The 24371-nt window shown below is 39.4% G+C and overlaps 1 protein-coding gene across 3 annotated transcripts in view; it reads left to right on the top strand.

Annotated features, from left to right (window-relative positions):
* The window catches only part of Vps53 (VPS53 subunit of GARP complex), a 157127-nt gene that overhangs the window by 123725 nt on the left and 9031 nt on the right, over positions 1-24371 (top strand). For all 3 annotated transcript variants that reach the window (XM_047547064.1, XM_047547063.1, XM_047547062.1), the window contains exons 18-19: positions 7476-7624; positions 12297-12366. In XM_047547064.1, coding sequence (XP_047403020.1) covers positions 7476-7624; positions 12297-12366 — 219 coding nt within the window. The remainder of the gene's footprint in view (positions 1-7475; positions 7625-12296; positions 12367-24371) is intronic.

Raw genomic sequence — 24371 nt, 5'->3', positions numbered from 1 at the left:
TCATTCCTAGACCACTCTCATTGACATACCTAGAAGCCTCTTAATCATTGGCATCTCTTAAGCCAATCAAGTTGACAGTTCAGATTAACCATTACAGATGCCATGACTTTCAACAGGGGAGAAAATGTGTTGAGTAACTAATGCAAGTATTCCTGCTGGCTTTGTGTATTTCCCCTGAAAATTAATGAATTGTCCTTCTGATATATCTGTCTGTTTCTTTCTTCTTTATTTCTCTCTTTCTCTTTCTCACATTATGCCAAATCATACAGATTTTAGTAGTGAAGCCAGAAATAAAGCCAAGTGTCCTGATTCTTGAGAAGGTGGTGTGATTCTTGGAAATATACAGAGTTTGGTATTTTAGATATAAATTCTGCAAAGTCTTAGGGATTAATATGTCCAGATATAACCCTAATAAGTAGGATTTTTTAAAATCTATAACCTCCTTAAGAGTTCCCTCCTTACCATATTCTTTTTACTAGGGCTTCTCACTAGGTTGAAAGAATCTAAATCTCTGTCCAAAATCAGACCCACTCAGCTTTTTCCCATTAATGGTAATTTTAGAAAACAACAACAACAGAAAGAAACTGAATAAATTAAATTTCCTTACAGTCTGACATGTAATTTGTATTAGGTTTCAGGATTGTGAATGTGTACTAATTTAGGAAGCTGCATTACTATCCCCCATAGACATTTTGAAATAGCTAGAACAGTCCTGAAATCTGTTCTCATTTTCCTCAGTCATTAAAATGCAGATCTGTTTCAGAAGGCCCACAGAGCACCACGGGTAAGGAATCTTCACATTCACTTTCAACTTGTAATCCAGACACATCTTTCTTTTTTCATAAAAAATATTTTTACTATGATAAAAGCAAATCACCTTCATTATAGAAAGTACAGATATTTTGAAAAATATTGTATCTGTATTGAAAACCTAACACAAATTTCATGTCAGACTGTAAGGAAATTTAATTTATTCAGTTTCTTTCTGTCATTTTCTAAAATCACCTATAATTCCAATTGACAGATATATTTTTCAGTCTTTTGTTTTATGCAGACATTTAAAAATAAAGTTCATACTTTACACACTGCTTTGTAACCTGTTTTTCTCTGTTAACAGGTTTTAATAGTTTTCTATATCATTTAATCCAGAGCTATATTTTCAGTGGTTGCATAGTATTCCATAGTACAAAATATTTATTGTTAATATCATAACAGTACCTAACATTTACCATGGAATTAATATGTGGGAGGCATGGTGTTAACAGCTTTCTATGGATTATTTTTAAATAATTGATTATAAATATTATCATCATTCCAATTTTATAGATGAGAAAACAGGCTTAGAGAAGTTAGGTAACTTGCTCAAGTCACACACTTAGAAGATTGTATCAATAGTGTTAAAACTCATACTGTCTGACTCTGCATATCTTCATCCTAAATACTGTAATCTGCTGTTGCTCTTAAAATGTGTTTTATCTGGGGCTGCTACCAGGCATGAGACCCTAAATTCCATCCCCTGAGGCCCATTATGCAAAAAGTAAAAATAAAAATGAAAGCAAAAATGTATTTAATCCATTTGCTCTTCATGGCTTTTTATTTCCAGGTTTTCACATTTGTAGTCTGGTGGTGAGCAGCCTCGTGCATATGTATATTTTATTTTCTGAATATTCATAACTATTAACTTCAGATTAATTGCCCTGAAGGGAATTGCAGAGATCAAAGCTTATGTGAATGCTAAAATTTTTTATAGATATTTTCAAATTGCTTTTACGAAAGGTTATATGAAATTGCCTTCCTATTGACCCAGAAATGAATGGAAATATATACAGACACCCTTTGTTACTTCACTTTCTCTTCAGGATCATCTTGATTTTTCCCCTGGGAATTAGGGAACATGTATCTCTGAGCAAAGAGGGGAAACAAGCCATTCCCCCCTCCTCCTCTGCATGACCATCACCATGATTCTCATCTGCAAGTCTACACTATCCTTCTACACCCTCATTCTACGTGCAGATTTTGCTCGTCTCAGTGCCCCCAGCTAATATCAGGTTCATGTAGGGTGGAAGCTGTTCTTTTGGAGAGTAACACCACAAAATGGAAAGAACATGGACTTTGGGGTTCGTGAACTAGTGTCTAGACCTCAGTGCTACTGACCGGCTGTGCCTCATTTGATAAGTCCCGGATATCCACCCTCCTGTTTTACCACCTCTAGAGCAGGAATAACAATACCCACTTCACTGCATCATTGTAAGCAGTAAGTTCATGAGAAACTGTTTGTCTCTGTGTCTGGAACATAGTAAGTGGTCATAAATATTCCTTCCCTTCTTTGTTCCCCACACAGTGCTTGGTCCAGTGCTGTGCACCCAGAAGGTACATATAAATATCACAAATGTTTGTTGTCAGAGTAAAAGTAGTCCATACAAGAGTTAAAGAGTGAGTGTGTGCACGTGCGCCTGAGTAAAATCCCTGGCTTGGAGCCCACAGCTCAGCAGCCTAAACCACAGCATAGACCCCAGTTGCCTGAAATGTTCGCAGAGTCCAGATGTCTGAGACTGTGCTCTCTATATCTCTAATTTAGTGACCAAATTAATAGGTGGGAATTTAAATTTTCAACTGAGGAAATTAATTTCTCAGGAGATCTCTTTCCAAGCTTTATATAGCAATAGAAAAAAAACAAGATCCATAGTAAGCTAGTTTTGGAGTGTCGTCTGATCAGTGGATTAATCAGAACTCTGCTATAGTGGGCTCTCTGAGAATAGTGATTATCTTCCTTGGGAAGCATCAGCATGGACCACGCACTAAAGGCAGCAGAAACTGAACCCTGGAGATGTTTTGGGCTCCACATTCTCTCCCTGTAGTTAAATATGGGGTCCTGGAAGCTTAAACTGGTACTATCTTAATTTCCTTGCATCTTCAGTACTTTTTTTTTTTTTTTTTTTTTTTTTTTTTTGCGGTGTTAAGGATTAAACCCAGGTCCTTGTGCTTGCAAGGTAAGCACTCTACCAAATGAGCTATATCCCCAACCTTCAGTACTAATTTTTTTGCAAATTGTTTCTGGTTTTTTATATAATACCTGTTGAATACAATGTGGTTTTTAACCCCATTCCTTCCTACCACCACCCCAAACAAAAAGCACAAATGGAAAATGTTTACATTGCAGAGGGATAACTTTTAAATGTTAGATTAAAAGTTTACCTGGAAACTTTGAAATCTTATTTCTTCTGGTAGCTTTCCATGATATTTGTTCTTCCAGTGCAAACTGCAAAATATATGTTTCCTTTTTTGGACAAGAGCTTTGCTTGATTACTGTATGTTTCTTTACTTCTCCTTGAGAAATAGGACTGACCTTGAACAAAGTTCCAGTTAAATGTTTTTATTTATTTATTTAGTTTGTTTGTTTGTTTTTGACAAGTGTCTAGCAAGCACCCTGGCATAGAATTTGGACTTTAGACAGGCCTGGTTGTCTGAACTGTTTTACTAGGTATGAGACTTTGGTCAAGTTACTTAGTCTCTTTGAGTGTTTTTACATTTCCTCATCTATGAGATTGCTGTGAGAACTGAATGTGACCATGTGTGAATAGTAAGTGAACTGATGTATACAGTGCCAGGCAAAGAGACCTGCACATGGTAGGTCATAACATGGGTTTCTTGGGTGATTTGAGTTAGGACTCAAGCCTTAAGTGATCTGGGATGACTGAGAGTAAACAGCAACCCTTTGAAGTAATGGTTGGACTGAATTACTGCTAACTGTATTTTGCACATTTTTAAAAAATAGTAAAAATAGTGTCAACACTCATTGTTTCCCGGCACATTAAATCATTTTCTTACTTCACTAAGCTGATTTAAATTTAAAATCATGAACCCACTTAACTTTTGCTAATACTTTTTTTTAACTTGACCAGTGGAGCCATAGTGTCTAAAATATTAAAGCAAGTCATATATCTTCACACATACCCAAATGTGGCCATGTGCTATCTTCGCCAGTGGTTATCAAGAGGAATTAGATGAGGAACAGAAAAACTAACCAGTGGGAACTTGAAGAAATTCCGCGTCCCATGCTTTGTCCTGCTTCAGAGCTGCTTTGTAGCCAACAACAGAGTATGTCTCCACCTCCTTTTATGGTCTTCTATGAGTGGAAAATTGTAATGTTTAGATACTTATTTATAAGCTATTTTGAGATTAAAAAAAAATGCAATGGTGCCAACATGGAATGCAGTAGTCATTTCTGTGGAAGAACTTCATGTTAACTGGGGGCATCAAGCTCTGTTTAGTTCTGTTTACCCAGAGCATTCTGCTCCAAGTCTTCCTACAGAACTTGGGAAAAGAACATGAAGTATAGTCTTAATAGCACCTGTCCGTTCTAGCCTTACCCTGTGAGCTCACTGACAGTTACCTCGGATGTTCATTGTTTAGAATGGTTAAATCTTTAATATCAAATGGAAAAAGAACCTCTAAAGGTAAAAGATAATGAGGAAAACATTACACATAACCAAAGCATTCAGATATAAAGGCAGTTCATGTTGGAGCTTTCTACTGTTTCTCCATTGTTTGTTTCTGTTTTTCCCCCAATAAAAATTTTTCCTTTTCCTACCAGGTATAGTAGCAAACAGTTGAATTCCCAACTACTTAGGAGTCTGAGACAGGAGGATCGCTTGATCCCAGAAGTTCAAGGTGAGCCTAAGCAACATAGGCTCACCTGCCTTAAAAGAAAAAAGAAAGAAAGAAAGAATTTCCTTTTCCTGTCTGGAACCTGCCTATGAAGCCTTGCATAAGGCTCTTGGTGTCTCTGGGCTTTTTTTTTTCTTCCCCTTCTACAAATGTACTGGGGATTGAACCCAGGGCCTCACCACTGAGCTACACCCCCAACCCCTGTGTCTTATTTTCTCATCTGTGAAATGAAGATGGAACTCCCTTCCTTCTTTTCTATGGTTCTGTGCGTACACATATCCAAAGCTTTTAGAATCCAAATATCTGCTGATCTGAAGAAACATTAGGACAAAACAGTCCTTTGAGCTTCCCAGGGCCGGGGAATCATCCACATACAATAGGATTCCTTTAAACTAGTTCTCTCAGTATTGAATTTTTCCTTTCCCCAAGAGCTCTATAAAAATAGTGTTTTCTTGCCAGAGACATCAAGGCCTCAGAACTACTGGCCTCCTCCTGTGAACAGTCTATGGTTTGTTTTTGGCTTGGGATCTTTCTAACAAACCGTCCAGCTCTGCTGAGGGGCTGACTCAGCAGGACTCCTCCAGCACGTTCCTGCTCTTGTCAGGATCCCAGTGCCCGTTCCTTGCCAGCTAGGACAGACTGGGAACAGATGATACTCTGTCCCCCTGTGTGACAGGGGAAAGAGACACTGCAGTGGAGCATGTCTCCTAGTTCTCCATAGGGTGTCAGAACTTGAGCCCATTTTTGTTCATGGTCAAAGACTACATCAGTTCTCTCATATTCATCTCCCCCAAAACCTGTTACCCACTTAGTCCCTGAGGCTCTTTCCTACCCTGTTCCCCATATTGCTGACTTATCCTCTGATATTTAGCATCTGCCAGAGATCCTCTTTTCCTTTATTGAAATCCTATTGTAATCCCAAAGGTTTTAGGAATGTAAGATTCTACATGCCTACCTTTTAAAATGTTTTTATTGTAGAAAATTTCAGATATATTCAAAAGTAAACAGTATAGTGAACCTTGTGTACCTGTTACCCAGCTTCACTAATCATGTTTCATCTATACCTGCAGCCCCCTCCCCCAGCCCCATATTATTTTGTGTGTTTTATTTTTATTTAGTTTTTAGGATGTGGACATCTTTGAGGGCCACTGTTCAGCTGGCCGTGGCTTGTGGTGGAGGAGCAGAGTCCTCAATCAAGTGGTTGTTATCTTTGTGATCTAGGACCATGTCAGTTCAACAAGAGAGTCTTGGTGGCTGGTAGAACCGAGTTTGAGTCTCCAGGCCAAGCTTTTGACTGGGCAGTACCCAAAGGGTCTGATACTCAGGCAAAACTGGGGCAGCCTTTAGAGGGAGGGAAAGAAGCATTTTGTCAAGAAATGTCAGGAAAAATTCCTAAACTTTACATGGTGGCATATGCCTGTAATCTCAACAGTTTGGGAGGGTGAAGTAGAAGGATTTCATGTTTAAGGCCAGCCTTGGCAACTTAGTAGGACCCTCTCTCAAAATTTAAAAAAAAAAAGGCTGAGGATGTAGCTTGGTGGCACAGTGCCCCCGGTTTAAATCCCCAGAACCACCCTCCAACACACACACACACAAATCCTAAATTTTCAAAATAAGCCTATAGAGCGCCCCACCCCTTTCTTCCTAACCATTACCCAAGATACGGTTAAGAGGAAATGAACCTTTTGGAAGATGGTCACATTCAGTGAACAGACTTGTCTCACCAGAAGGAGGTGAGGGAGGTTGAACTGATTTTGGAGGAGGCTCCTCCAGTGCTTGACAATTAGGTGCCACAATGATAGTAAGTATGAAATGTCCACTAAACACCTTATCTGTTGACCCGTTGTTGGGTGGACTTTGCAACAAAGGCACACTGATGTTAGGCTACAGAGTCTGGGAAGCCTAAAATGGCACAGTTGGTTCCAGAGCCAGAGGATGTGGCCTGAGTCTGCAGATTGGACTTCAGTAGGGACACAGTAACCTGAAAAAGTATAGTCAGAGGTGAGGCACTATGTTAGTCAGCTTTTCATTGCTGTAACAAAATACCTAATGAAAATAGCTTAAAGGAGGAAAGATTATTTTGATTCATGGTTTCAGAGGTTTCCATCCATGGTCAGATGGCTTCATTATTTCTGGGCCTGCAATAAGGTATAACATCATGGTAGAAGGACCTGGTAGAGCAAAGCTGCTTACCTCCTTATGACCAGGAAGCAGAGAGAGAGAGAGAGAAATAGCCCCCGGATTATTTTGAAGTAAATGTCACATGTTGTAGCAATTTTAGTTTCCTTTTTAAAGAATTCCAAATTCCTCCCAATTTACTCATGAGAGTAAATTTAAGTAAATTTACTTAAGTTGATCCTCTTTCAGGTTTCACTGCATTAGCCCTGCCACCTATGATAGCTCATGCAGCATCTACTTGGAAGTAGATGTCTACCCTTTTCTCCCACAGTCTGGCTGGTGGAATAGTTGACAGAGAACAGAGTCCCTGTTCCAGTGCAGTCAGCTCTGCCTAATGAGGGTCCTGTTACAAGACAGCAACTTAGATGGGAAAGGGAAGCTATTGAAGCATGCTGGGGTCCACTAGCAGGACCATTTCCCTGTGCAGGATAAGGTGGACATGCTTCTTTTTACTCATGATCAGTCACTGTGTTATAGACTCAGAAAGAAATTCCCCAAGAGAGAGGGAGCCAGTTCCTGTGATGACAATGACTGAATTTCCCCTCTACCCTTTCCTTTTCCTACTTAAAGGTAACACTGTTTACCTCCGAAGGGTCTTTAAGCCTGGTCTTGTCCTATATGTATTTCAGATGCAGTGGCAGAATGTGGAACATGTTGGTGACCAGAGCCCCTATGTCACCTCTGTCATTCTTCACATTAAGCAGAATGTCCCCATCATCCGTGACAACCTGGCTTCCACACGGAAATACTTCACTCAATTCTGCATCAAATTTGCAAAGTAAGTCCTGGAATGTTCTTGTCACTGAGTTGTTTTGTTTTTTGTTTTTTAAATAGACTATATTTCAGAGCAGTTTTAGATTCACAGCATAATTGAGCAGATTTCCCATGTACCCCTTGGCCCATATGCATACTGTCCTCCAATATCAACATCCCCCCAGAAGGGTACATTTGTTGGGGTTGATGAACCTACCTACACTGATACATTATCACCCAAAGCATGTGGTTTACATTTGGGCTCATTCTTGGTGTTTGTACTTTCTGTGGTTCTGGACAGACATCTGATAACATGTACCCACCATCATAGTATCATATGCAACAGGGTTCTTTTAATGCCATACACACCACCCAACATGCTCACAATCCAAGTGTCCCTACCATCCAGCTGGGACTCATTCTGGTACCTACAGGCAAATTGATATTAATCTATACCCACAAGGATCTTAATAATAAAACCACTGCTACTTAAGTTCACATATACAGTAGCAGTAATATAATCATCAGCCACATCAAGGCAAACAAAAATGAGTTGGGTTGGGGGGTGCTGTTATTTTGAACTGTGTGGACATAACCACCCCTTGCCCAGGTTTAGATAATTAAACTTATTCTCAGTGATCTCATGTACATTTTGACTCTCTCATATAAACTTTTTTAAGGGTAGAAAACATCAGTTCTATTTCTTTTGAGTCTTTTCTCCCTCCTCCCCCATAGTACTTATTTACTGTAGCTGCTAAGACTTACCTACTTGTGGATGTCCTTGTGTCCAAAAGGAACTAGAAATTGGGAAGAGCAAGTCAGGGAACTTCATTGCCAAGGTAGATGGAGTGAACAGTGAGCTGCATGTGTTCCTGTCACATCCCTGTGTGTGGCCATTTCTGGCTTGAGTTTTGAAGCAAGAAAATATTTTGGTCCTTTGCCAATCAGCATCTGGCTGTGGCATTGTCTCCTGTGAGACCAGGCAGTGCACGGGGCCAGTGTCTCCTCTGACCAATTATCAAACAAACATTTTGGCAAACTTCTCAGGGAAGGACTTCAGAAAGGTCAGCCCTGTCCAAGCTACTGTATTTGGATTGTTCTCATCTAGGTCCCAACTCACCAGTTCAGGACTCCAAGTTTATGTCTTCCCCAAATCTCTCCCAGTTTGCATTCAATTAAGGCTTTCCCTCTCTGACACAAATAAATCCCTGAGGAGCAACAATAATGGAGTGGCTTGTAGAGTTAGCTTTATTTTCTACCTTGTCAAGAAAGGATAGAGTGGACTCTCCAGGGAGGCATTAATGTTTTCAGTGTGGCAGATGGACTAGGAGTTGACATTCCCTTCACTCTCTGGATGCTCATTAACGTGCATTAAAAGTGTTGCTGATATATCACCTTGTGACAGTCCCCATAAGTGCTGGCAGAACTGTTTCTGTGAAAATTTACTGCAACTAGAAATCTCCTTCATGGTCACCCAGAGGTCTGATAGAGCTTACATTAGATGAATAAGAGTCTGTTGCTTGGCTTCCCGAAGCATAGGCCTCACATTCTCTCAAAGCCCTCAGAGCCCTTCGGTGTTATTACTAAGCTCATATTGAGTGAACTGGGAATAGGATGCCCATCTCACACATCTGGAAAAGTTCAGCCTGTGATCAAGGCTATATTTCTGTTTTAGTCCAAATACCTTCTCATTCTGGTAAGGTACCTTACTCTAGAAACCTCAGGGTTGGGATTGTGAGGAGACCCTTCCCCAGCCAAGGACAATAGCCATCACCATCTTCATGGCATGGAGAAGCCCTTGGCAATTACCCATCTCATTGCTGCAACTTCTTCCCTGAAGACATGTGTTGAATCCCTGTTTCCCCAGTCCAAGCCCTGTAGACTTGTGCATAAAGCCAGTTCAAGGACACAACGACAGCTTATTCTAATGGGATGTAATAAGTTCTACACTGTGTATACAGTTGTGATCAGCCACAAATTCAACCTCATGTTACTTGTTTGGCTCTGGTTCACAGCACTTCTAATTCCTTCGAAATAGTCCCTATCATACCCCTCCTGATCAGCAGGCCTTCCCTCAGGTCCAACCCCTAGAATTCAAATTCCTTTCCCCTAACTCCCTGTGCTACCCACCAATGTAGAATTATCAGTGGATCTTTTGTCTCCATTTGGTATCTACATGGAGAGTCTTTCCTGTTTATATGTCACAGTCACTCCCTGGTTGAAACCACAATTTGAGTCACAGGTGACTTTTCTCCTCCACTAAACTGATTCTCCTCTTCTATTCAGTATTAAAGATAATAAAACAAATTTCTTTTTAAAAATGTTTTATTTGTTCTTTTTAGTTATACACAACAGTAGAATGTATTTTACATACTATACATACATGAAGTATAACTTCCCATTCTTGTGAAGACAAATCTTTTAATAGTGGTGGGTACAGTTTTGATTAGTCATGAATTCAATCTCACATTAATTTTTTGACTCTAATTTACAACACTTCTATTCCTTCCCGAATAGTCCTGGTAAACTTCCTGGCAAAGTGCTGGTACTGGGCTGACATTCAAAAGTGGTAGCTACTACCATTATTAAAACATTTATTATTTTATTCAACATGCATTCACTTGAGCATTTCCTTTGTCCCATATATCAAGTTAAGTGATCTGACTTACCAGACACTACCCTCGTCTCCATTTGCCTTAATAGTCACTACCCTGTTAAGAATACACATATAAACAAATAAGTATAATAAAGTAGGTTTGATATTAGAGGCCTGTGAGAACTCTATGAAAATATGGTGGAGGTGACTGAGGAAAGGCTTCATAGAAGAGGTGTCCTTGAGCAAGGTTGGAGGGTTGTGTGAGTGCTGACCCCAAGGCTAGGGAAGAGCACTTCAGGCAGAGGAACAGTGTGAGCAAACGCACAAAAGAATCATAGGACCTGCAAATAGCTCAACCAAGTTGAAGTGTGGGGTGCCAGGGCTCAGCAGGATGTGGCTGAGGATAGAAAATCCAGAATTAAGGATATGATCAGGTACTTTGGTGCTACCTGTAGTCTCAGCTACTCAGGAGGCTGAGGCAAGAGAATCAGTTAAGCCCAGGAATTGGAGTCTGGCCCAGGAAACATGGCAAGACCCTGCCTCAAAAACCAAACAAGAACCTGAACCAAGGAAGGTCTTGTTTGCAGTCAAGGGAGGGACTTGGTCATGTTTGAAATAAATGCTTTTGGTAACAGGTGGGTTAGAAAGATGAGACTGAAGGTAGGGAGACCAGTTGGGAAGTAATTGAGCTCAGGACTCAGGAGGCTGAAGTGGGAGGGTGGCAAGTTCAAGGCCAGCCCCAGCAACTTAGTGAGACCCTGTCTCAAAATAAAAAATAAAATTAAAAAAGGTCTGGGGATATAGTGCAGAGGTAAAGTGTGCCTGGGAGTTCAGGGGAAGAATTGGTAGTTGATTAGATGTTGGGGTTGAGGTGGGAAGTAGTTTGGGGGAGCTCTTAGTTCCTGACTTGGTAACTAGGTAGATGATATATAGTCCACTGAACCTGGAGGCTAGTGTGGGGCTAATCTGGGAGAGGCTGGGTTGATGGTCATCTCAATAAGATGTCCAGGAAGTCATTAGCTGTTAGAGTGAGGACAAGTGTACAGGAAAAGATGTAGAGAGACTGAAGACAAAGGAGGGCACAGGCCTGGGAGCAGCATTGGAAGAGTGAGGGGACAGGTACCAGCAGCCTTTATCTTCATCTACAAATCCTGCTTTATTTCCAGCCGTTCTCCTGCAGTCTGGGGCCCTGTGACACCTCCTTGTCACCTCACTTTGGATTGTGCCTTGATTATAGGCATGTGTGTTCCACTATTAAATCAAATCTGTTGGGTATACATGTCTGGGATGCTGAGAAAACTACATTGGTGAATTTCTCTCTCTCTCTCTCTCTCTCTCTCTCTCTCTCTCTCTCTCTCTTCTCTGTGTGTGTGTGTGTGTGTGTGTGTTGCTAGAAGTGGAATCCAGGTCTTTGCACATGCTGGCAAACACTTTACCAGTGAGTTACATCCCAGCCCTCAATTATATTCCACTCATAAATCTATTAGGGTGCTTACATCTATTAGTTACAAAAGCCCTCATTCAAACTGGCTTAAATTGTAGGTGAGTTTTTTATTTCATATAACCACACGTTCGGAGGTAGGACAGATCTGAGAGGTTGTTTATTCTGCTGTCTTTGGAGCTGGCATCATCCTCAGAATGGTGGTAGACTGGCAGCTGTAGCTGTCACATCCAAATGCAACAATGCCGAAAGAAGGAAGAGGGAGTGTCTCCCTGCCTGCCACCCCCTCCTGCCTTGCAATAAAGTCCTTCCCTCCAGCTGGCTTAGAGTATGTCCCCTCTCAGAACATATAGCAGCCACTAAGCGAATGCCATGCTTTGACTGGCTGAGGCTAATTAGAATTCACCCCCATAGGACGGGGGTGTATAGCTCAGTGGTAGAGTGTTGTTGGCATGTGTGAGGATCTGGATTTCATTCCCAGCACCACACAAAAAAATTCACCAATATGGTTTAAGATCACCTTTTTCCCAGCATCTCAGGCCACGTATACCTAAATAAAACAAGACCTAGGTTAGAAATAACAAGGGCAGGTGATGCTGACAGGCAGTTCTTTACTGGAGAGAGCATATGCCTAATTTGTCATTTCTCTTTTATTCACAGCTCCTTTATTCCCAAATTCATCACCCACCTCTTCAAGTGCAAACCAATTAGCATGGTGGGAGCAGAACAGGTAAGGTGAACCTTGTATTGGGCCTTTGCCTCACAACTTTTGTCCTAGATCCTGCACATACCTTAGGACATATCTACTCTGGAGAAATAAAATGACTGATTTCCCTGGTTGGGGACAGTATGATGACCTGACAGGTTTCTTAATTCATTCATCCATTTATTTTTTTTTAAATAAATTTTTTTTTAAATTTTTGAGCATCTAAGTACCAAGCATGGTTCTATGCACAGGGTATACACAAATAATAGGATGTGAGAGGTTTCTCCTTCACATTCTAAAAGAGACAAATACTGTGAATTTAACAGATTAGACAATTTCAACATCAGATAAGTATGCTGAAGGGTGTAAAACAAGGTTATATGAAAGTATTTTGGGGACGTGAAAGGGTCATGGCTTTAGATTAAATGGTCAGAGAAGGTTTCTCCAAGGATGATGCTAGAGAAAATATTTCAGGCAGAGGGAGCAGCAAAGTCTCTGACTGATTTGAATCCACAGTGGCTGGACTGAGATCTTTATGAGTACAAACAAAGAGAGGCTTATCTGTTTAATACTGAACAACTCTGATCACCTCCCCTAAGAATCTTCATGATTAGCTCTCTGCTTGGTTGAATTTTGTACTTCAAGGCTCCTCTTAGTTTGTATCCCTTGGCACTACTGGATTGGGTTACATGCTACAGCAGAGCTACCTCTTTTCAGCTACTACCAAGTCATACTATCTGAAACTTGAACAATTTTAGTTCAGGGAGCAGTTTAAACTACTTTTAAAAGAAAAACAAAAAAATTTAAAAGGGCTGGGGATGGGGCTAGGGATGTGGCTCAGTGGTAGAGGCATGTGTGAGGCCCTAGGCTCCTCCCTAGCACCACAAAGGGCTGGGTATGTAGCTAAGTGGTAGAACATTCCTGGGTTCAATCTCCAACACTATAAAAAGAAATGAAAAACAATAATATTCAATCCCTATGTTTTTTTGCAGGGTGTGACGGTCAAACTCAGGTGTTTTACCCCTGAACTATATCAGTAGCTTTTTTTTTTTTTTTTTTTACTTTTTTTAGTTGTAGATGGACACAATACTTTTATTTAATTTATTTGTTTTTATGTGGTGCTGAGGATCGAACCTAGTGCCTCACACATGCTAGGCAAGCACTCTACCACTGAGCTACAACTGCAGCCCCTCTCTCCCTAACTTTTTATTTTTTATTTTGAAACCAGCTGGCCTCGAATTTGATATCCTCCTGCCTCAGACTCCTGAGTCACTGGGATTATGGGTGTGTCCCACTGTGCCTGGCTTCAGCCCCTAATTCTTTCAAAATACCACTTAAATGCAAACTGTGCATATGCTAATCAAAAATGATTCACATATTCAATAAGATAAATCCTCTCTAGGCATTTTATCTACAAACTCTTAGAAAACATGTAAGAAGATTATGTAATTCAAGACATTTCCATAAATCCTGTCCTTGCACAAATGAGTCAGAGTGGCAGAGGATCCATCTCTCATAGCTCAGTGACTTATCCTCACACTGTCCACTCTGCTGTACTGGTCCCAGTCATGCCTCTCAGTTAGCATGTGCCATCATGCATTTTGTTCTCTCATGAGATTCAAAGTCAGGTGTAATGTCTGTGCATAACAAGATCTCTTGAATCAGAAAAGTGCAGTGTGAGCAAACATCAGTTTGGGTTATTAAGGGGCAATGTGATGTGAGCATTCACATTGGGAGCTCTAGAATCACAAAGATCATAGGCTGAATCTTGTTTCTGCAACACAGCAACTATTAGTCCTTAGACCAAATTATTTAACCTGGAACCACTTCGCTTTCCTCAACTATAAAATAAGAGTAATCAGTGCCACCTGATATGAGGTTTCACCAAGACAATGCACATAGTGTGCTTAGGACCAGTCTGGCACATGGTCAGCCCACACTAAATGCAAGCTTTTAGTGATTTTCAGCTTCCTCAGACCAGGGACATGACCTTGTCTCTGTTTTCATTGCCCATCTTCCCTAATACCTCTTTCACATGCAGCCTATATAGAAATATCTAGTCATTGCTTGCTACTGGTAGGCTGGCTGACCAGCTTTAGCCAGAGTCAAAAGTGTTATCTCAGAAAACTTCCTGGGAGGTTGTGCAGATTCAGATGCTGGCTGGGCCTGACTGCAGCAGTTCAGCACCCTGAAATTCTTGACCTCTGCAGTCATAAGCACAGAGCTCATTCTCTCTGTCGGAAGCAGCAGAATGATGCCCTTACATGCTCTCTGCAATTTCATTAGCACATGTTTAATGGCGATTCATTCTGTTCACCTCACTGTGTGTGATCAGAGAGGATACGGAGTGATTGTGTGTCTGGGAGAAGCTGTAGAGTTCTGGGCCATTCTGTTTCTCTCTGCAAACCTGGTGAAGCCACTAAACAGAGAGCTGACCCTCGGGAACATGTTCTCATGAGTTTATAGCTTTGCCCAGGCCTTGCAACTGGCTTAGTGTCTCATAACCATGATATTTTCACATTATCACATAAAACCAATATTACATCAATTTTCCTCAGACTTTCTCTTCTTTAAAAGAATATTAGGATAGTCAGCTCAGATCCAAACCTAGTATCTGGAGAAAAATATCAGTTTGGCCAGTGTTTACTTCTACTCTGAGGTGTGGATGAGAAAACCATCTGCTGAAACTAGAGTTTTACTTCAGCAGAACCCAGGCAAACACGAAGTGGAATCTCCACAGGTCCAGCCTGAGAGACTACAAGAGCAGTGTGGCCCTTGAAGGATTCCCAGGTGAAGTTCAGATCTAGTTGGGTCCAAGCCTGCTCTGAGTATCAGGCTTTGAAAGCCAAGCTGTCCTGTTGCTGGAGGCTGATTCACTGCGGCAGCAGGATCATAGGAATCAAGAAGTGAACAAAGAGATGTTCATGGACCGAAACAGATTCTGCCTCAAGTCATGGAGTGACTAAAATCCAAGCTTTAACAAAAGCTGTGAGATTAAAGATAAGATTTAGCCTAATCTCAGCTGTGTCTGCTTTGCCACAAAGGTGCTAGCTCCTAAATATAGGTTATTCTTCATTATTAATACCAAAAATGGGAAGATGATGATTTTTTGTTCTTTATTCATGTCTTGAGTACTATATAAAGTGAGTTATTTATTTTTGGGCCCCAGAGTTCTCTTGAGCAGAATTGAAAGGGCACATGGACTTGAACCATACTGGTATTTATAATGCTTCTTGCTAGTTTGTAATTTTCGGAGAAGCTTGTGGGATTTGCAGGGTCATTAATTAGTTTTACAACCATAGCCATCTATAACTGAACACACAGCAGAAATGGAATGCCTAAACTAAGAGAAAGCACTAAGTATGGTATAGGGAAAAGAGATGTGAGGTCCAATCCTCTCTGCTGTTAAAGGTCCCTATGGTCACAAACAGTTGCTTTCCTGCTCTGAGCTGTTTCTTCCTGTTTAAATAAGAACACTGAACCCGGCGCTCTCAAAATCCACTTCTAGGGCTGGGGATTTAGCTCAGTTGGTAGAGTGCTTGCCTTGCAAACACAAGGCCCTGGGTTCAATCCTCAGTACCACAAAAAAAAAAAAAAAAAAAAAAAATCCACTTCTAGATCTATCATATTGTGTAGTCTAAAATACTCTGAGCAATACACTTTGTGTCTATTAAGTTGTTTCCTTTTCCTTTGTATTATCTTTACATACCATATCAACTTTTAAAAATTTGTGATCTATAACACAAAATTCACCATTTTAACTATTGTTTTTTCTTGGGACTGGGAATTGAATCCAGGGACACTTTTACACTAAGCTACTCCCCGGCCCTTTTTTATTTTTATTTTTTATTTTTAAGACAGGGTCTCACTCAGTAGCTTAGGGCATCTCTAAGTTGCTGAGGCTGGCCTTGAACTTGCAATCCTCCTGCCTCAGCCTCCTGAGTCATTGAGTTTACAGGAGACATCACCTGCCCAACTCATGTTAACCATTTTTAAGTGTATGCTTAGTGGCTAGAAGTGTATACACATTGCTGTGCATCGGTCACCATCATCGCCTCTGGACCTGTTTCCTCTTTCCAAACTGAACATCTGTACCCATTCATCATCTACTCCCCATCCTCTCCTGTCCCCAGCCCTGGCAGTCACATTCTACTTTGTCTCTATGAATTGACTACTTTAAGTATCTCATACAGGTAGAATCAGACAGTATTTGTTCTTTTCTGTCTGGCTGGTTTTAATTTCTTCACAGTTCTTCCACATTGTACCATGTGTCAAAAATTTCTTCCTTAAGGCCAAATAATATTTCATTACATGTATATACCATATTTTGACCATGTTGACTTTTTAAATTCACCTAATTCAAAGCCGTCTGAAAAAAAAATGTGTAAAGCAGATATGAAGGGTTTTTTGGTTTGTTTTTGTTTTTAAGTACAAATACTACAGAGAGGGAAAGAAAGAATCAGGAATATATATATAGCATAGCAGTTGGAAAAATTAGAAAGTAGCATGGTTGTTCTCAGGCACACTTCTTTTAGGTAAATCCTGAAAAGGTGGCAGGGTATTTTTAAGTAAGCCTTAAAAATGAAATGGAACTGAGCGTTGTGGTACATGCCTGTAATCCCAGCATTTGGGGAGGCTGAGACAGGAGGATTACAAGTTCAAGGCTAGCCTCAGCAACTCAGCAAGGCCCTAAGCAACTGAGTGAGATCCTGACTCAAAATAAAAAACAAAAAGAGCTGGGGATATTGCTCAGTGTTAAAGTATCCTTGGGTTCAATCCTTAGTACCAAAAAAAGATTTAAAAAGAAAAAAAGTGAATTGATAAAATTAATTATCCATTTAATAATAAAAAATTTTATCATAGTAGAAATAGAAGGGAAATTGTTGAATCTGATAATGGATATAAATGAAAACTTATGAGAACATATCTAGGATGCATGAGACATTTGTCAGAATTACAGAGTTAAGAATTATACATTTCAACGTATGTTCACTTTACCTCAAGAAAAAAAAAAAATGAGCAAGTGGTAGGGGGTGAATATAGCGGGATTTCTCAGCCACTAGATGCCAGTGAGAGTTCTCAGGTGTGACAACCAAAAGTGTCTCCAGATGTTACCAGCTGTTCACAGTGGGAGTGGGAAGAACAATTAGCCCTAGTTAAATGCCACTGGATTAGCCACTTCAGTGAAAGAATGTTTTTGGTTGTTGAAGTTGGGTACCGGGCACATAAGGCCTCATGACACCACTGTTTCCTTTAGATATGTTTGAAATTCTCCATAATAACAAGGCTTAAAATAAATAGTGTCTCACCCCCACATATACCCATGTAATCCAAAGTAATCCAAAGTAAGATTTTATTTTAGGAATCAATAAAAAAATTTCTGAAATTAAACTAGCTTCCTTCCATCTCATCTCTTCTCTTTTCTCCCTTTCTTTACTTTCCTTTCTTATTTTTATTTTCCCTTGTGGTGCTGGGAATCTAACCCAAGGCCTGGTGCAAACAGGGCAAGCCCTTTGCCACTGAGCTGTGGCCCCAGCCCCCTTCTTCCAGATTTTTTGATTTGAGAATGTATGTTCAGAAAAACTGGGCTATCTCCTTCATCTCTGTGTGTCTGTGCTCCCCCTTTTACACAGCACTTTTTGTTCTAAAGCGCCTTCTAAAGCTCTTACCTACTCACGAAGTCCTCCATTTCCTCTGTTTCACTAAGCTTTAACCTATCTTGTTACCTGTGAGATAGTCTTTCCCATTGAGAGCTCCATTCTTCTGCTGTCACCCTGTCAAAAGGGCCCTCCCATTGTGCTACACACAGCTAGAAGGCAGGCCCAGCCAACCCCAGAAGAGTTCACAACCTTAGAAGTGGAAGGACCCACCAGCACTGAACAAGCATGTAAAATGAATGAACCAATAATTGGAAAAAGTTACAATAAACATCACACTTATTGGCCAGATATAGAAAGCTTTTCTCTTTCTTGAGATTACAAATAAGACAAGTTTTTGCTATGATCATTTCTATCCCACATTGCTTTTCAAGTCCTAGCTAGGACAATAAAATAAAAAAGAAAATGAAAAAGAAAAAAAAAAATAAGCAGTCCTAAGAACTGAACATAGAGGTACTCTACCACTAAGCTACATCCCCAGCCCTTATTTTTTTTTTTTAGACAGGGTCTTGCTATTGCCCAGGCTGGCCTCCAGCTTGTGATCTTCCTGCCTCAGCCTCCCAAGTGTAATTGGGATTATAGCAGGTGCCTTCACATGTGGCTAAAATAAAATTTCTCAAAGAAAGAGAAGCATATGAATTATGAAAAAGAAACAAAACTTTTCATTTTTTACAAAGAATATGATTGTGATGATTATACCTAAAAGAATTACAAATAAACTATTAGAATATAAATTTAGCAAAGTTTCTGGATATTAGACCAATATTAAAAATATACATCTATATATCAGCCACAATTTAGAAATGAAATTTTTAAATGAAACCATTTGTAGCCAGGTACAGTGGCATGTACCCATAACCCCAGCTCTTGGGAAAGTGAGGAAAGAGAATCAAGTTCAAGACCGATAAAAAGGAAAAATAATGAAAAAAATTTACAATAGCATCAGAAAGCATTAAATACCTTAGAATAATTCAATCACAATATTAAGAAACATTAAAGAATACCTTAAAATAACAGAATGGAACAGCTCATGTTCATCAATTGAAAGACTTAATGGGAGCTGGGGTTGGGGCTCAGTGGTAGAGCACTTGCCTGGCATGTGTAAGGCTCTGGGTTTAATACTCAGCACCGTATATAAATAAATAAAAATAAAAGATCCATTGACAACTAAAAAAAATTTTTTTAAGACAATGTGAAAAATGTCAGTACTTCCAAAATTAATCTATAGGTAAAGCACAATCCCAATTAGAATCCCATTAGTGTTTTACATATGTGTGTATGTGTTTTGGGTATAGTGTATAAATTGATAAACTGATTCTAAAAGTTATGTGAAAATGCAAAAGACCAAAAGCAGGTAAAATAATCTTAACAAAAAACAGATAACTTACACCTCAGAATACAGACTTACTTCAATGCTATTGTAATTAGGGCAGTGTGATCCTGGCACCAGGGATAAATAGGCCAGCAGATTTATAACAAAACTGGCAGAGTTAAGTTTAGAAGGGATGGTTTTTTCAAAAAGTAGTGCTGGATAATTAAATATTCATGTTTGAAAAAAATTTATCTTGACCTTTCCCACACACCATACACAGAAATCAATTTCAGTGAGGCTTGTGAAATTAGAATCCTGTACAGCCATTTCAGAAAACAGTTTGGCAGTCTCTCAAAAAGGTGAACATAGAATTACCATATAACCAGCAGTTCCATTACTAGGCATATACCCAAAAGAATTGAAAAAAATATGTTCACACAGAAACTCGTGCACAAAGGTTCATAGTAGCATTATTCATAATCGAAAAGTAGAAACAATGCAAATGTTCATCAACTGATGAATGGATAAACAAAATATTGTATAATTATATGATGGAAATGTACTCAACCATTAAAAAGAACAAAGGATTCATTTAATCTGTAACATGGATGAACCTTGAAAACATTACATTAAATGAAGTGAGACACAAAAGTCCACGTATATATAATTCCTTTTATGTGAAATATCCAAAATAGGAAAATCCATAAAACAAACAGTAAATTAATGATTGACTAAGGGAGAAGAAGAAATAAGGAGTGGCTCCTAATTGGGTACAACATTTCTTTGTGGAGCAATGAAATGTTCTCGAACTAGGAAATGGCGATGATTGTGTTACCTTGTGAATATACTTTTAGAAACAATAACTTGTACACTTTAAAAGAGCAAATCTTATGACACATTATACCTCAATTCTTAAAAAATAAATTCCAGATTGGTTGTGGCTCTGAAAGTAAAAAGTAAGGTAATAAAGCTTCTGGAGGGCTGAGGAGATACCTCAATTGGTGGCGTGCTTGCCTTGCATGCACAAGGCCCTGGGTTCAATCCCCAGGACCCCCAAAAAAAAAGCTTTTGGAAGAAGACATAAAATAATACCTTGATGACCCTGAGTTAGGGAAAGATTCCTTAGGCAAAAGATTCAAAGAAAAAGTACAGGTTATTTGGAGTTCTTAAAATTAAGAACTTCTTCTTTATCAAAAGATACCATTGAAAGTTGAAAAGTAAGTCACAGAGAAAATATTCATATTCTAAAGATATACTTTTTAAAACCTCTAAAAAAGGGGGGGGGGATAATCAACCAGCAGAAAAGTGAAAAAAGACCTTGAATTTGTACTTCAAAAGAGAGAAAAAAGGATATCCAAAAAATACCTTAATCACCAGGGAAAAGTACCTAAATCACACTGATATCAAAATGGCTAAAATTTTAAAAAGATTGACAAAACCAAGTATTAATTAGGATGTAAAGCAACTGGAACTTGGATGCATGCTGGCAGGAATGGCAATTGGCATAACCACATTGGAACACTAGTTGGCAGTCTCTGCTGTAACTAACACGCCTGCCCAGTGAGCCAGCCGTTCTCTTGAGCACTTTCTTTCCACCTGGAGAAGTGAGGGGTTATGACCACCAAAAATATGTACAAGAATGTGCATAGTAGGTTGATGAGTAGCAAACCAATCTATGGTGACTGAGGGTAGAAGAGTGGTTACCTTTGTTGGGAGCAAAGAAGAGCATTGACCAAAAAAGAGAATAAAGGAGCCTTCAGGGATGTCAGAAACATCTTGTATCTTCAAACAGGCAATAGAGTGTGTGCATATGTAAACACTTATTGAGCTGTATGCTTAGTGTTTGCGAACTTAACTGTATGTAAAACCTAAATATACTGTATGTTATACCTAAATTTTAATTAAGAAAGGGGACTAGAGCCGAGTGCTTTGGCACACACCTATAATCCCACAGCTTGGGAAGCTGAGGGAGGAGGATCAGGAGTTCAAAGCCAGCCTCAGCAAAGGCGAGGCACTAAGCAACTCAGTGAGACCCTGTCTCTAAATAAAATACAAAATAGGGCTGGGGATGTGGCTCAGTGGTTAAGTGCCCCTGGTTTAATCCCCGGTACCCACCCTCCCCGCCCCCCCCCCCCAAAAAAAAAAGAAAGAAAGAAAGAAAGAAAGAAAGGGAACTGGCAGCTCCCAGCCCTGGGGTTTGATCAAACCCAGCACTGAAAAAAAAAAAAAAAAAAAAATGTAACAAAGATGAAAGAGACAAGAAGCAAGATACGTCGTCCCCACCGTGGTCCTTCCATTCTTGATATCTTAACCTAATCTCCCTGTGCCACCTCACTGAAGAACTTTGCAGCACATATATGTTTCCTTGCCATCTAGGAGTGTGTCTTTAGCTTGCCTGCTTAAGACTCTCATCCCTAGTGGTAGCTATAGTGTCCCCAAGAGTTTCAAGAAACTGTTTAAGAAGTGAGACTCGCTGGGCTGGATGGTGCATCCTGTAATCCCAGCAACTCAGGAGGCTGAGGCAGGAGGATCACAGATTGGAGGCCAGCATCAGCAATTTAGAGAAGCCTTAAGCAACTTGGCAGGACCGTGTCTCAAAATAAAATAAAATATAAATAGGGACTGGGGGTGTGGCTCAGTGGTTAAGTACCCCTGGGTTCAATCCCCAGTACCAGAAACCAAAACAAAACAAGAAGTGAGGCTCTTTGTAGAGCTGGGGATCAAATCCTGGGGCCCTCAGTGACTTCCATTGCTGGGTGATACACTTTTGCAGGCACAGCACTCTGACCAACATTGCACCTCAGCAGCTCATCAGCAGCATCCAGCAGCATCACCCCAAAAACTATCTCTGAGGTGCAAACAAATTCGGCAACAGGGGCTGGAGAAAGCTCAGTCGGTAGAGTGCTTGCCTTGTAAGCACAAGGCCTTGGGTTCGATAGCCAGCACCCAAAAAAACAAAACAAAAAAAAAAAACAAATTCGGCAACAGCCTTGCATGCCTCAGGCCTAAAGAGATGAACTATTAGCTGTTTTCAAAGGTGAAGCCTGGGGCAGATTTTCATGATAAAAGGGACCTTTTATCTTCACTTCCCACAGGCAGCTGCTAAATCTATTACATTAGTTCCTGTCTTTTCTGACTATATACTTCTCTAAAACCTGAGATCCAGGTTTTCATCTCTTCAGCTGTCTGGTAAAGTCATAATTTTATTGTCACTGACCAGGAAATGAAAATGTCTTGTGCCAGACATGGTGATGGACACCTGTAATCTCAGTGACTTGGGAAACTGGCGCAGGAGGGTCACAAACTTGAGGCCAGCGTCATCAATTTAGTGAAACTCTGTCTCAAAATAAATATATAAGTAACTAAATAAGGGTAGGGCTGTGTCTCAGTGATTAGGTGCCCCTGGGTTTAATCCTCAGTACATCACTCCTAAAAATAGAATTATTTCTGGTTCATTCAAAACTCATTTTGTGGGGCTGGGGTTTTAGCTCAGTGGTAGAATGCTTGCTAAGCACGTGTGAGGCACTGGGTTCAATCCTCAGCACCATGTAAAAATAAACAAAGGTATTGTGTCCATCTACAACTAAAAAAATTTTTTAATTAAAAAAAAACTCATCTTGTCACTTAAGACTATACAATTATTTATGTATGTATTTTTGGAAAGTAAAAAGTAGAAAAAATAGAAAGTATCCTCATATGTTTTAAAATATAATCATTGGGCGTTATTTTCCCTACCAATAAATAAATGCTAAGACAGGACTTTGACTTTGACTTTGACAAGGCTTTTAAAATTTGCTGTATAGAAGACAGAGTTGCCAGGCGTCAAATGGCATACCTAAAATATATATATATATATATATATATATTTTTTTTTTCCTGTTAATAAAAGTATAGGAAATAATGTAAAGATCTCAGTAAAATCTGTGACATGTTCCTGCTTTTGCTTTACATCTTTTTTTAATGTAAAGTAAGTCATTACATTTTAATGTAAAGTCACAGGAAGCCTCCTGTGGATTCCACCCTGCCATCATCCTCTGTCAGTGCCCAGAGGTAAACACCACTCTCATTTTGATTTTTCTGTTCCCATAAGTGTTTTGGTATGTTTTATGTGTGTATATTCATAAATGATATGTGATTTTATTTTGCTTATTTCTAAGCTTTATATAAATCGTACCATACATGTCATTTCCCCTCTTGCTTATTTTACCCAATTCATTGTTTTTTGAGTTTAATTCATGTTGATATATGTCATTTGTGTTCACTCATTTTAACTTCAGCATCATATTCCATTGCATAAATATGCCACCATTTGTTTATTCATTCTTTTTTTATGGACACTTAAATTATTTGTTTCCAATCTTTTGCAAACAGGGGGTGAAGAGAATATTTTTTTACATGGTTAAGAAGTTCTCTAAAAGGATATAAGTAAAAATGCTCTGATAGTTTATATGTATCTTCAATCAAGAAAATATTACTTAGTTTCCTCCTAAGTGCTTAAATTAATTAATATAGTCACCTTAAGTTGAGTTTTAATACCACATCCATTTCAACATTTTTTTTTTTTAATGGTCCTAGGGATCAAACCCAGTGCCTTATGCATGCTAGGCAAACCCTCTACCAATGAGCTACACCCCAACCCTAAAATTTTTTAATCAAACTTTTTAATTTTTACTTGTTGATAGTCATGAATGACATGTATTTATAGTTTAAATTTACATTTACCAAATACTAATAAAACAATGCTTTTTGGGCATTTGCATTTCCTCTTATCTGAATTAGCTGTTCATATTCTTTGCCTCATTGATCTTTTCATTCTTTCTTTCTTTCTTTTTTTGTGCTGGAAATTGAATTTAGGGCCTCACTCATGTGGAGCATGCACTATAACACTGAGCTATACCGAATCCCAGTCTTTTTCTTCTTGATCTATAGGAATTTTATGTGTTCTGTCTCCTTTGTCAATATTGCATTTAACCTCTCCTGGTTTGTATCATTTTTTCTTTTTCTTTTTTGAGACAGTCTTGCTAAGTTGCTCAGGCTGTTCTAGAACTTGCAATCCTCCT

The sequence above is a fragment of the Sciurus carolinensis genome, chromosome 3 (assembly GCF_902686445.1).
Source record: "Sciurus carolinensis chromosome 3, mSciCar1.2, whole genome shotgun sequence".
NCBI classification, from domain to species: domain Eukaryota; kingdom Metazoa; phylum Chordata; class Mammalia; order Rodentia; family Sciuridae; genus Sciurus; species Sciurus carolinensis.
The sequence above is the reverse complement of the archived record's forward strand: the minus strand, read 5'-3'. Positions and strand labels throughout refer to the sequence as shown.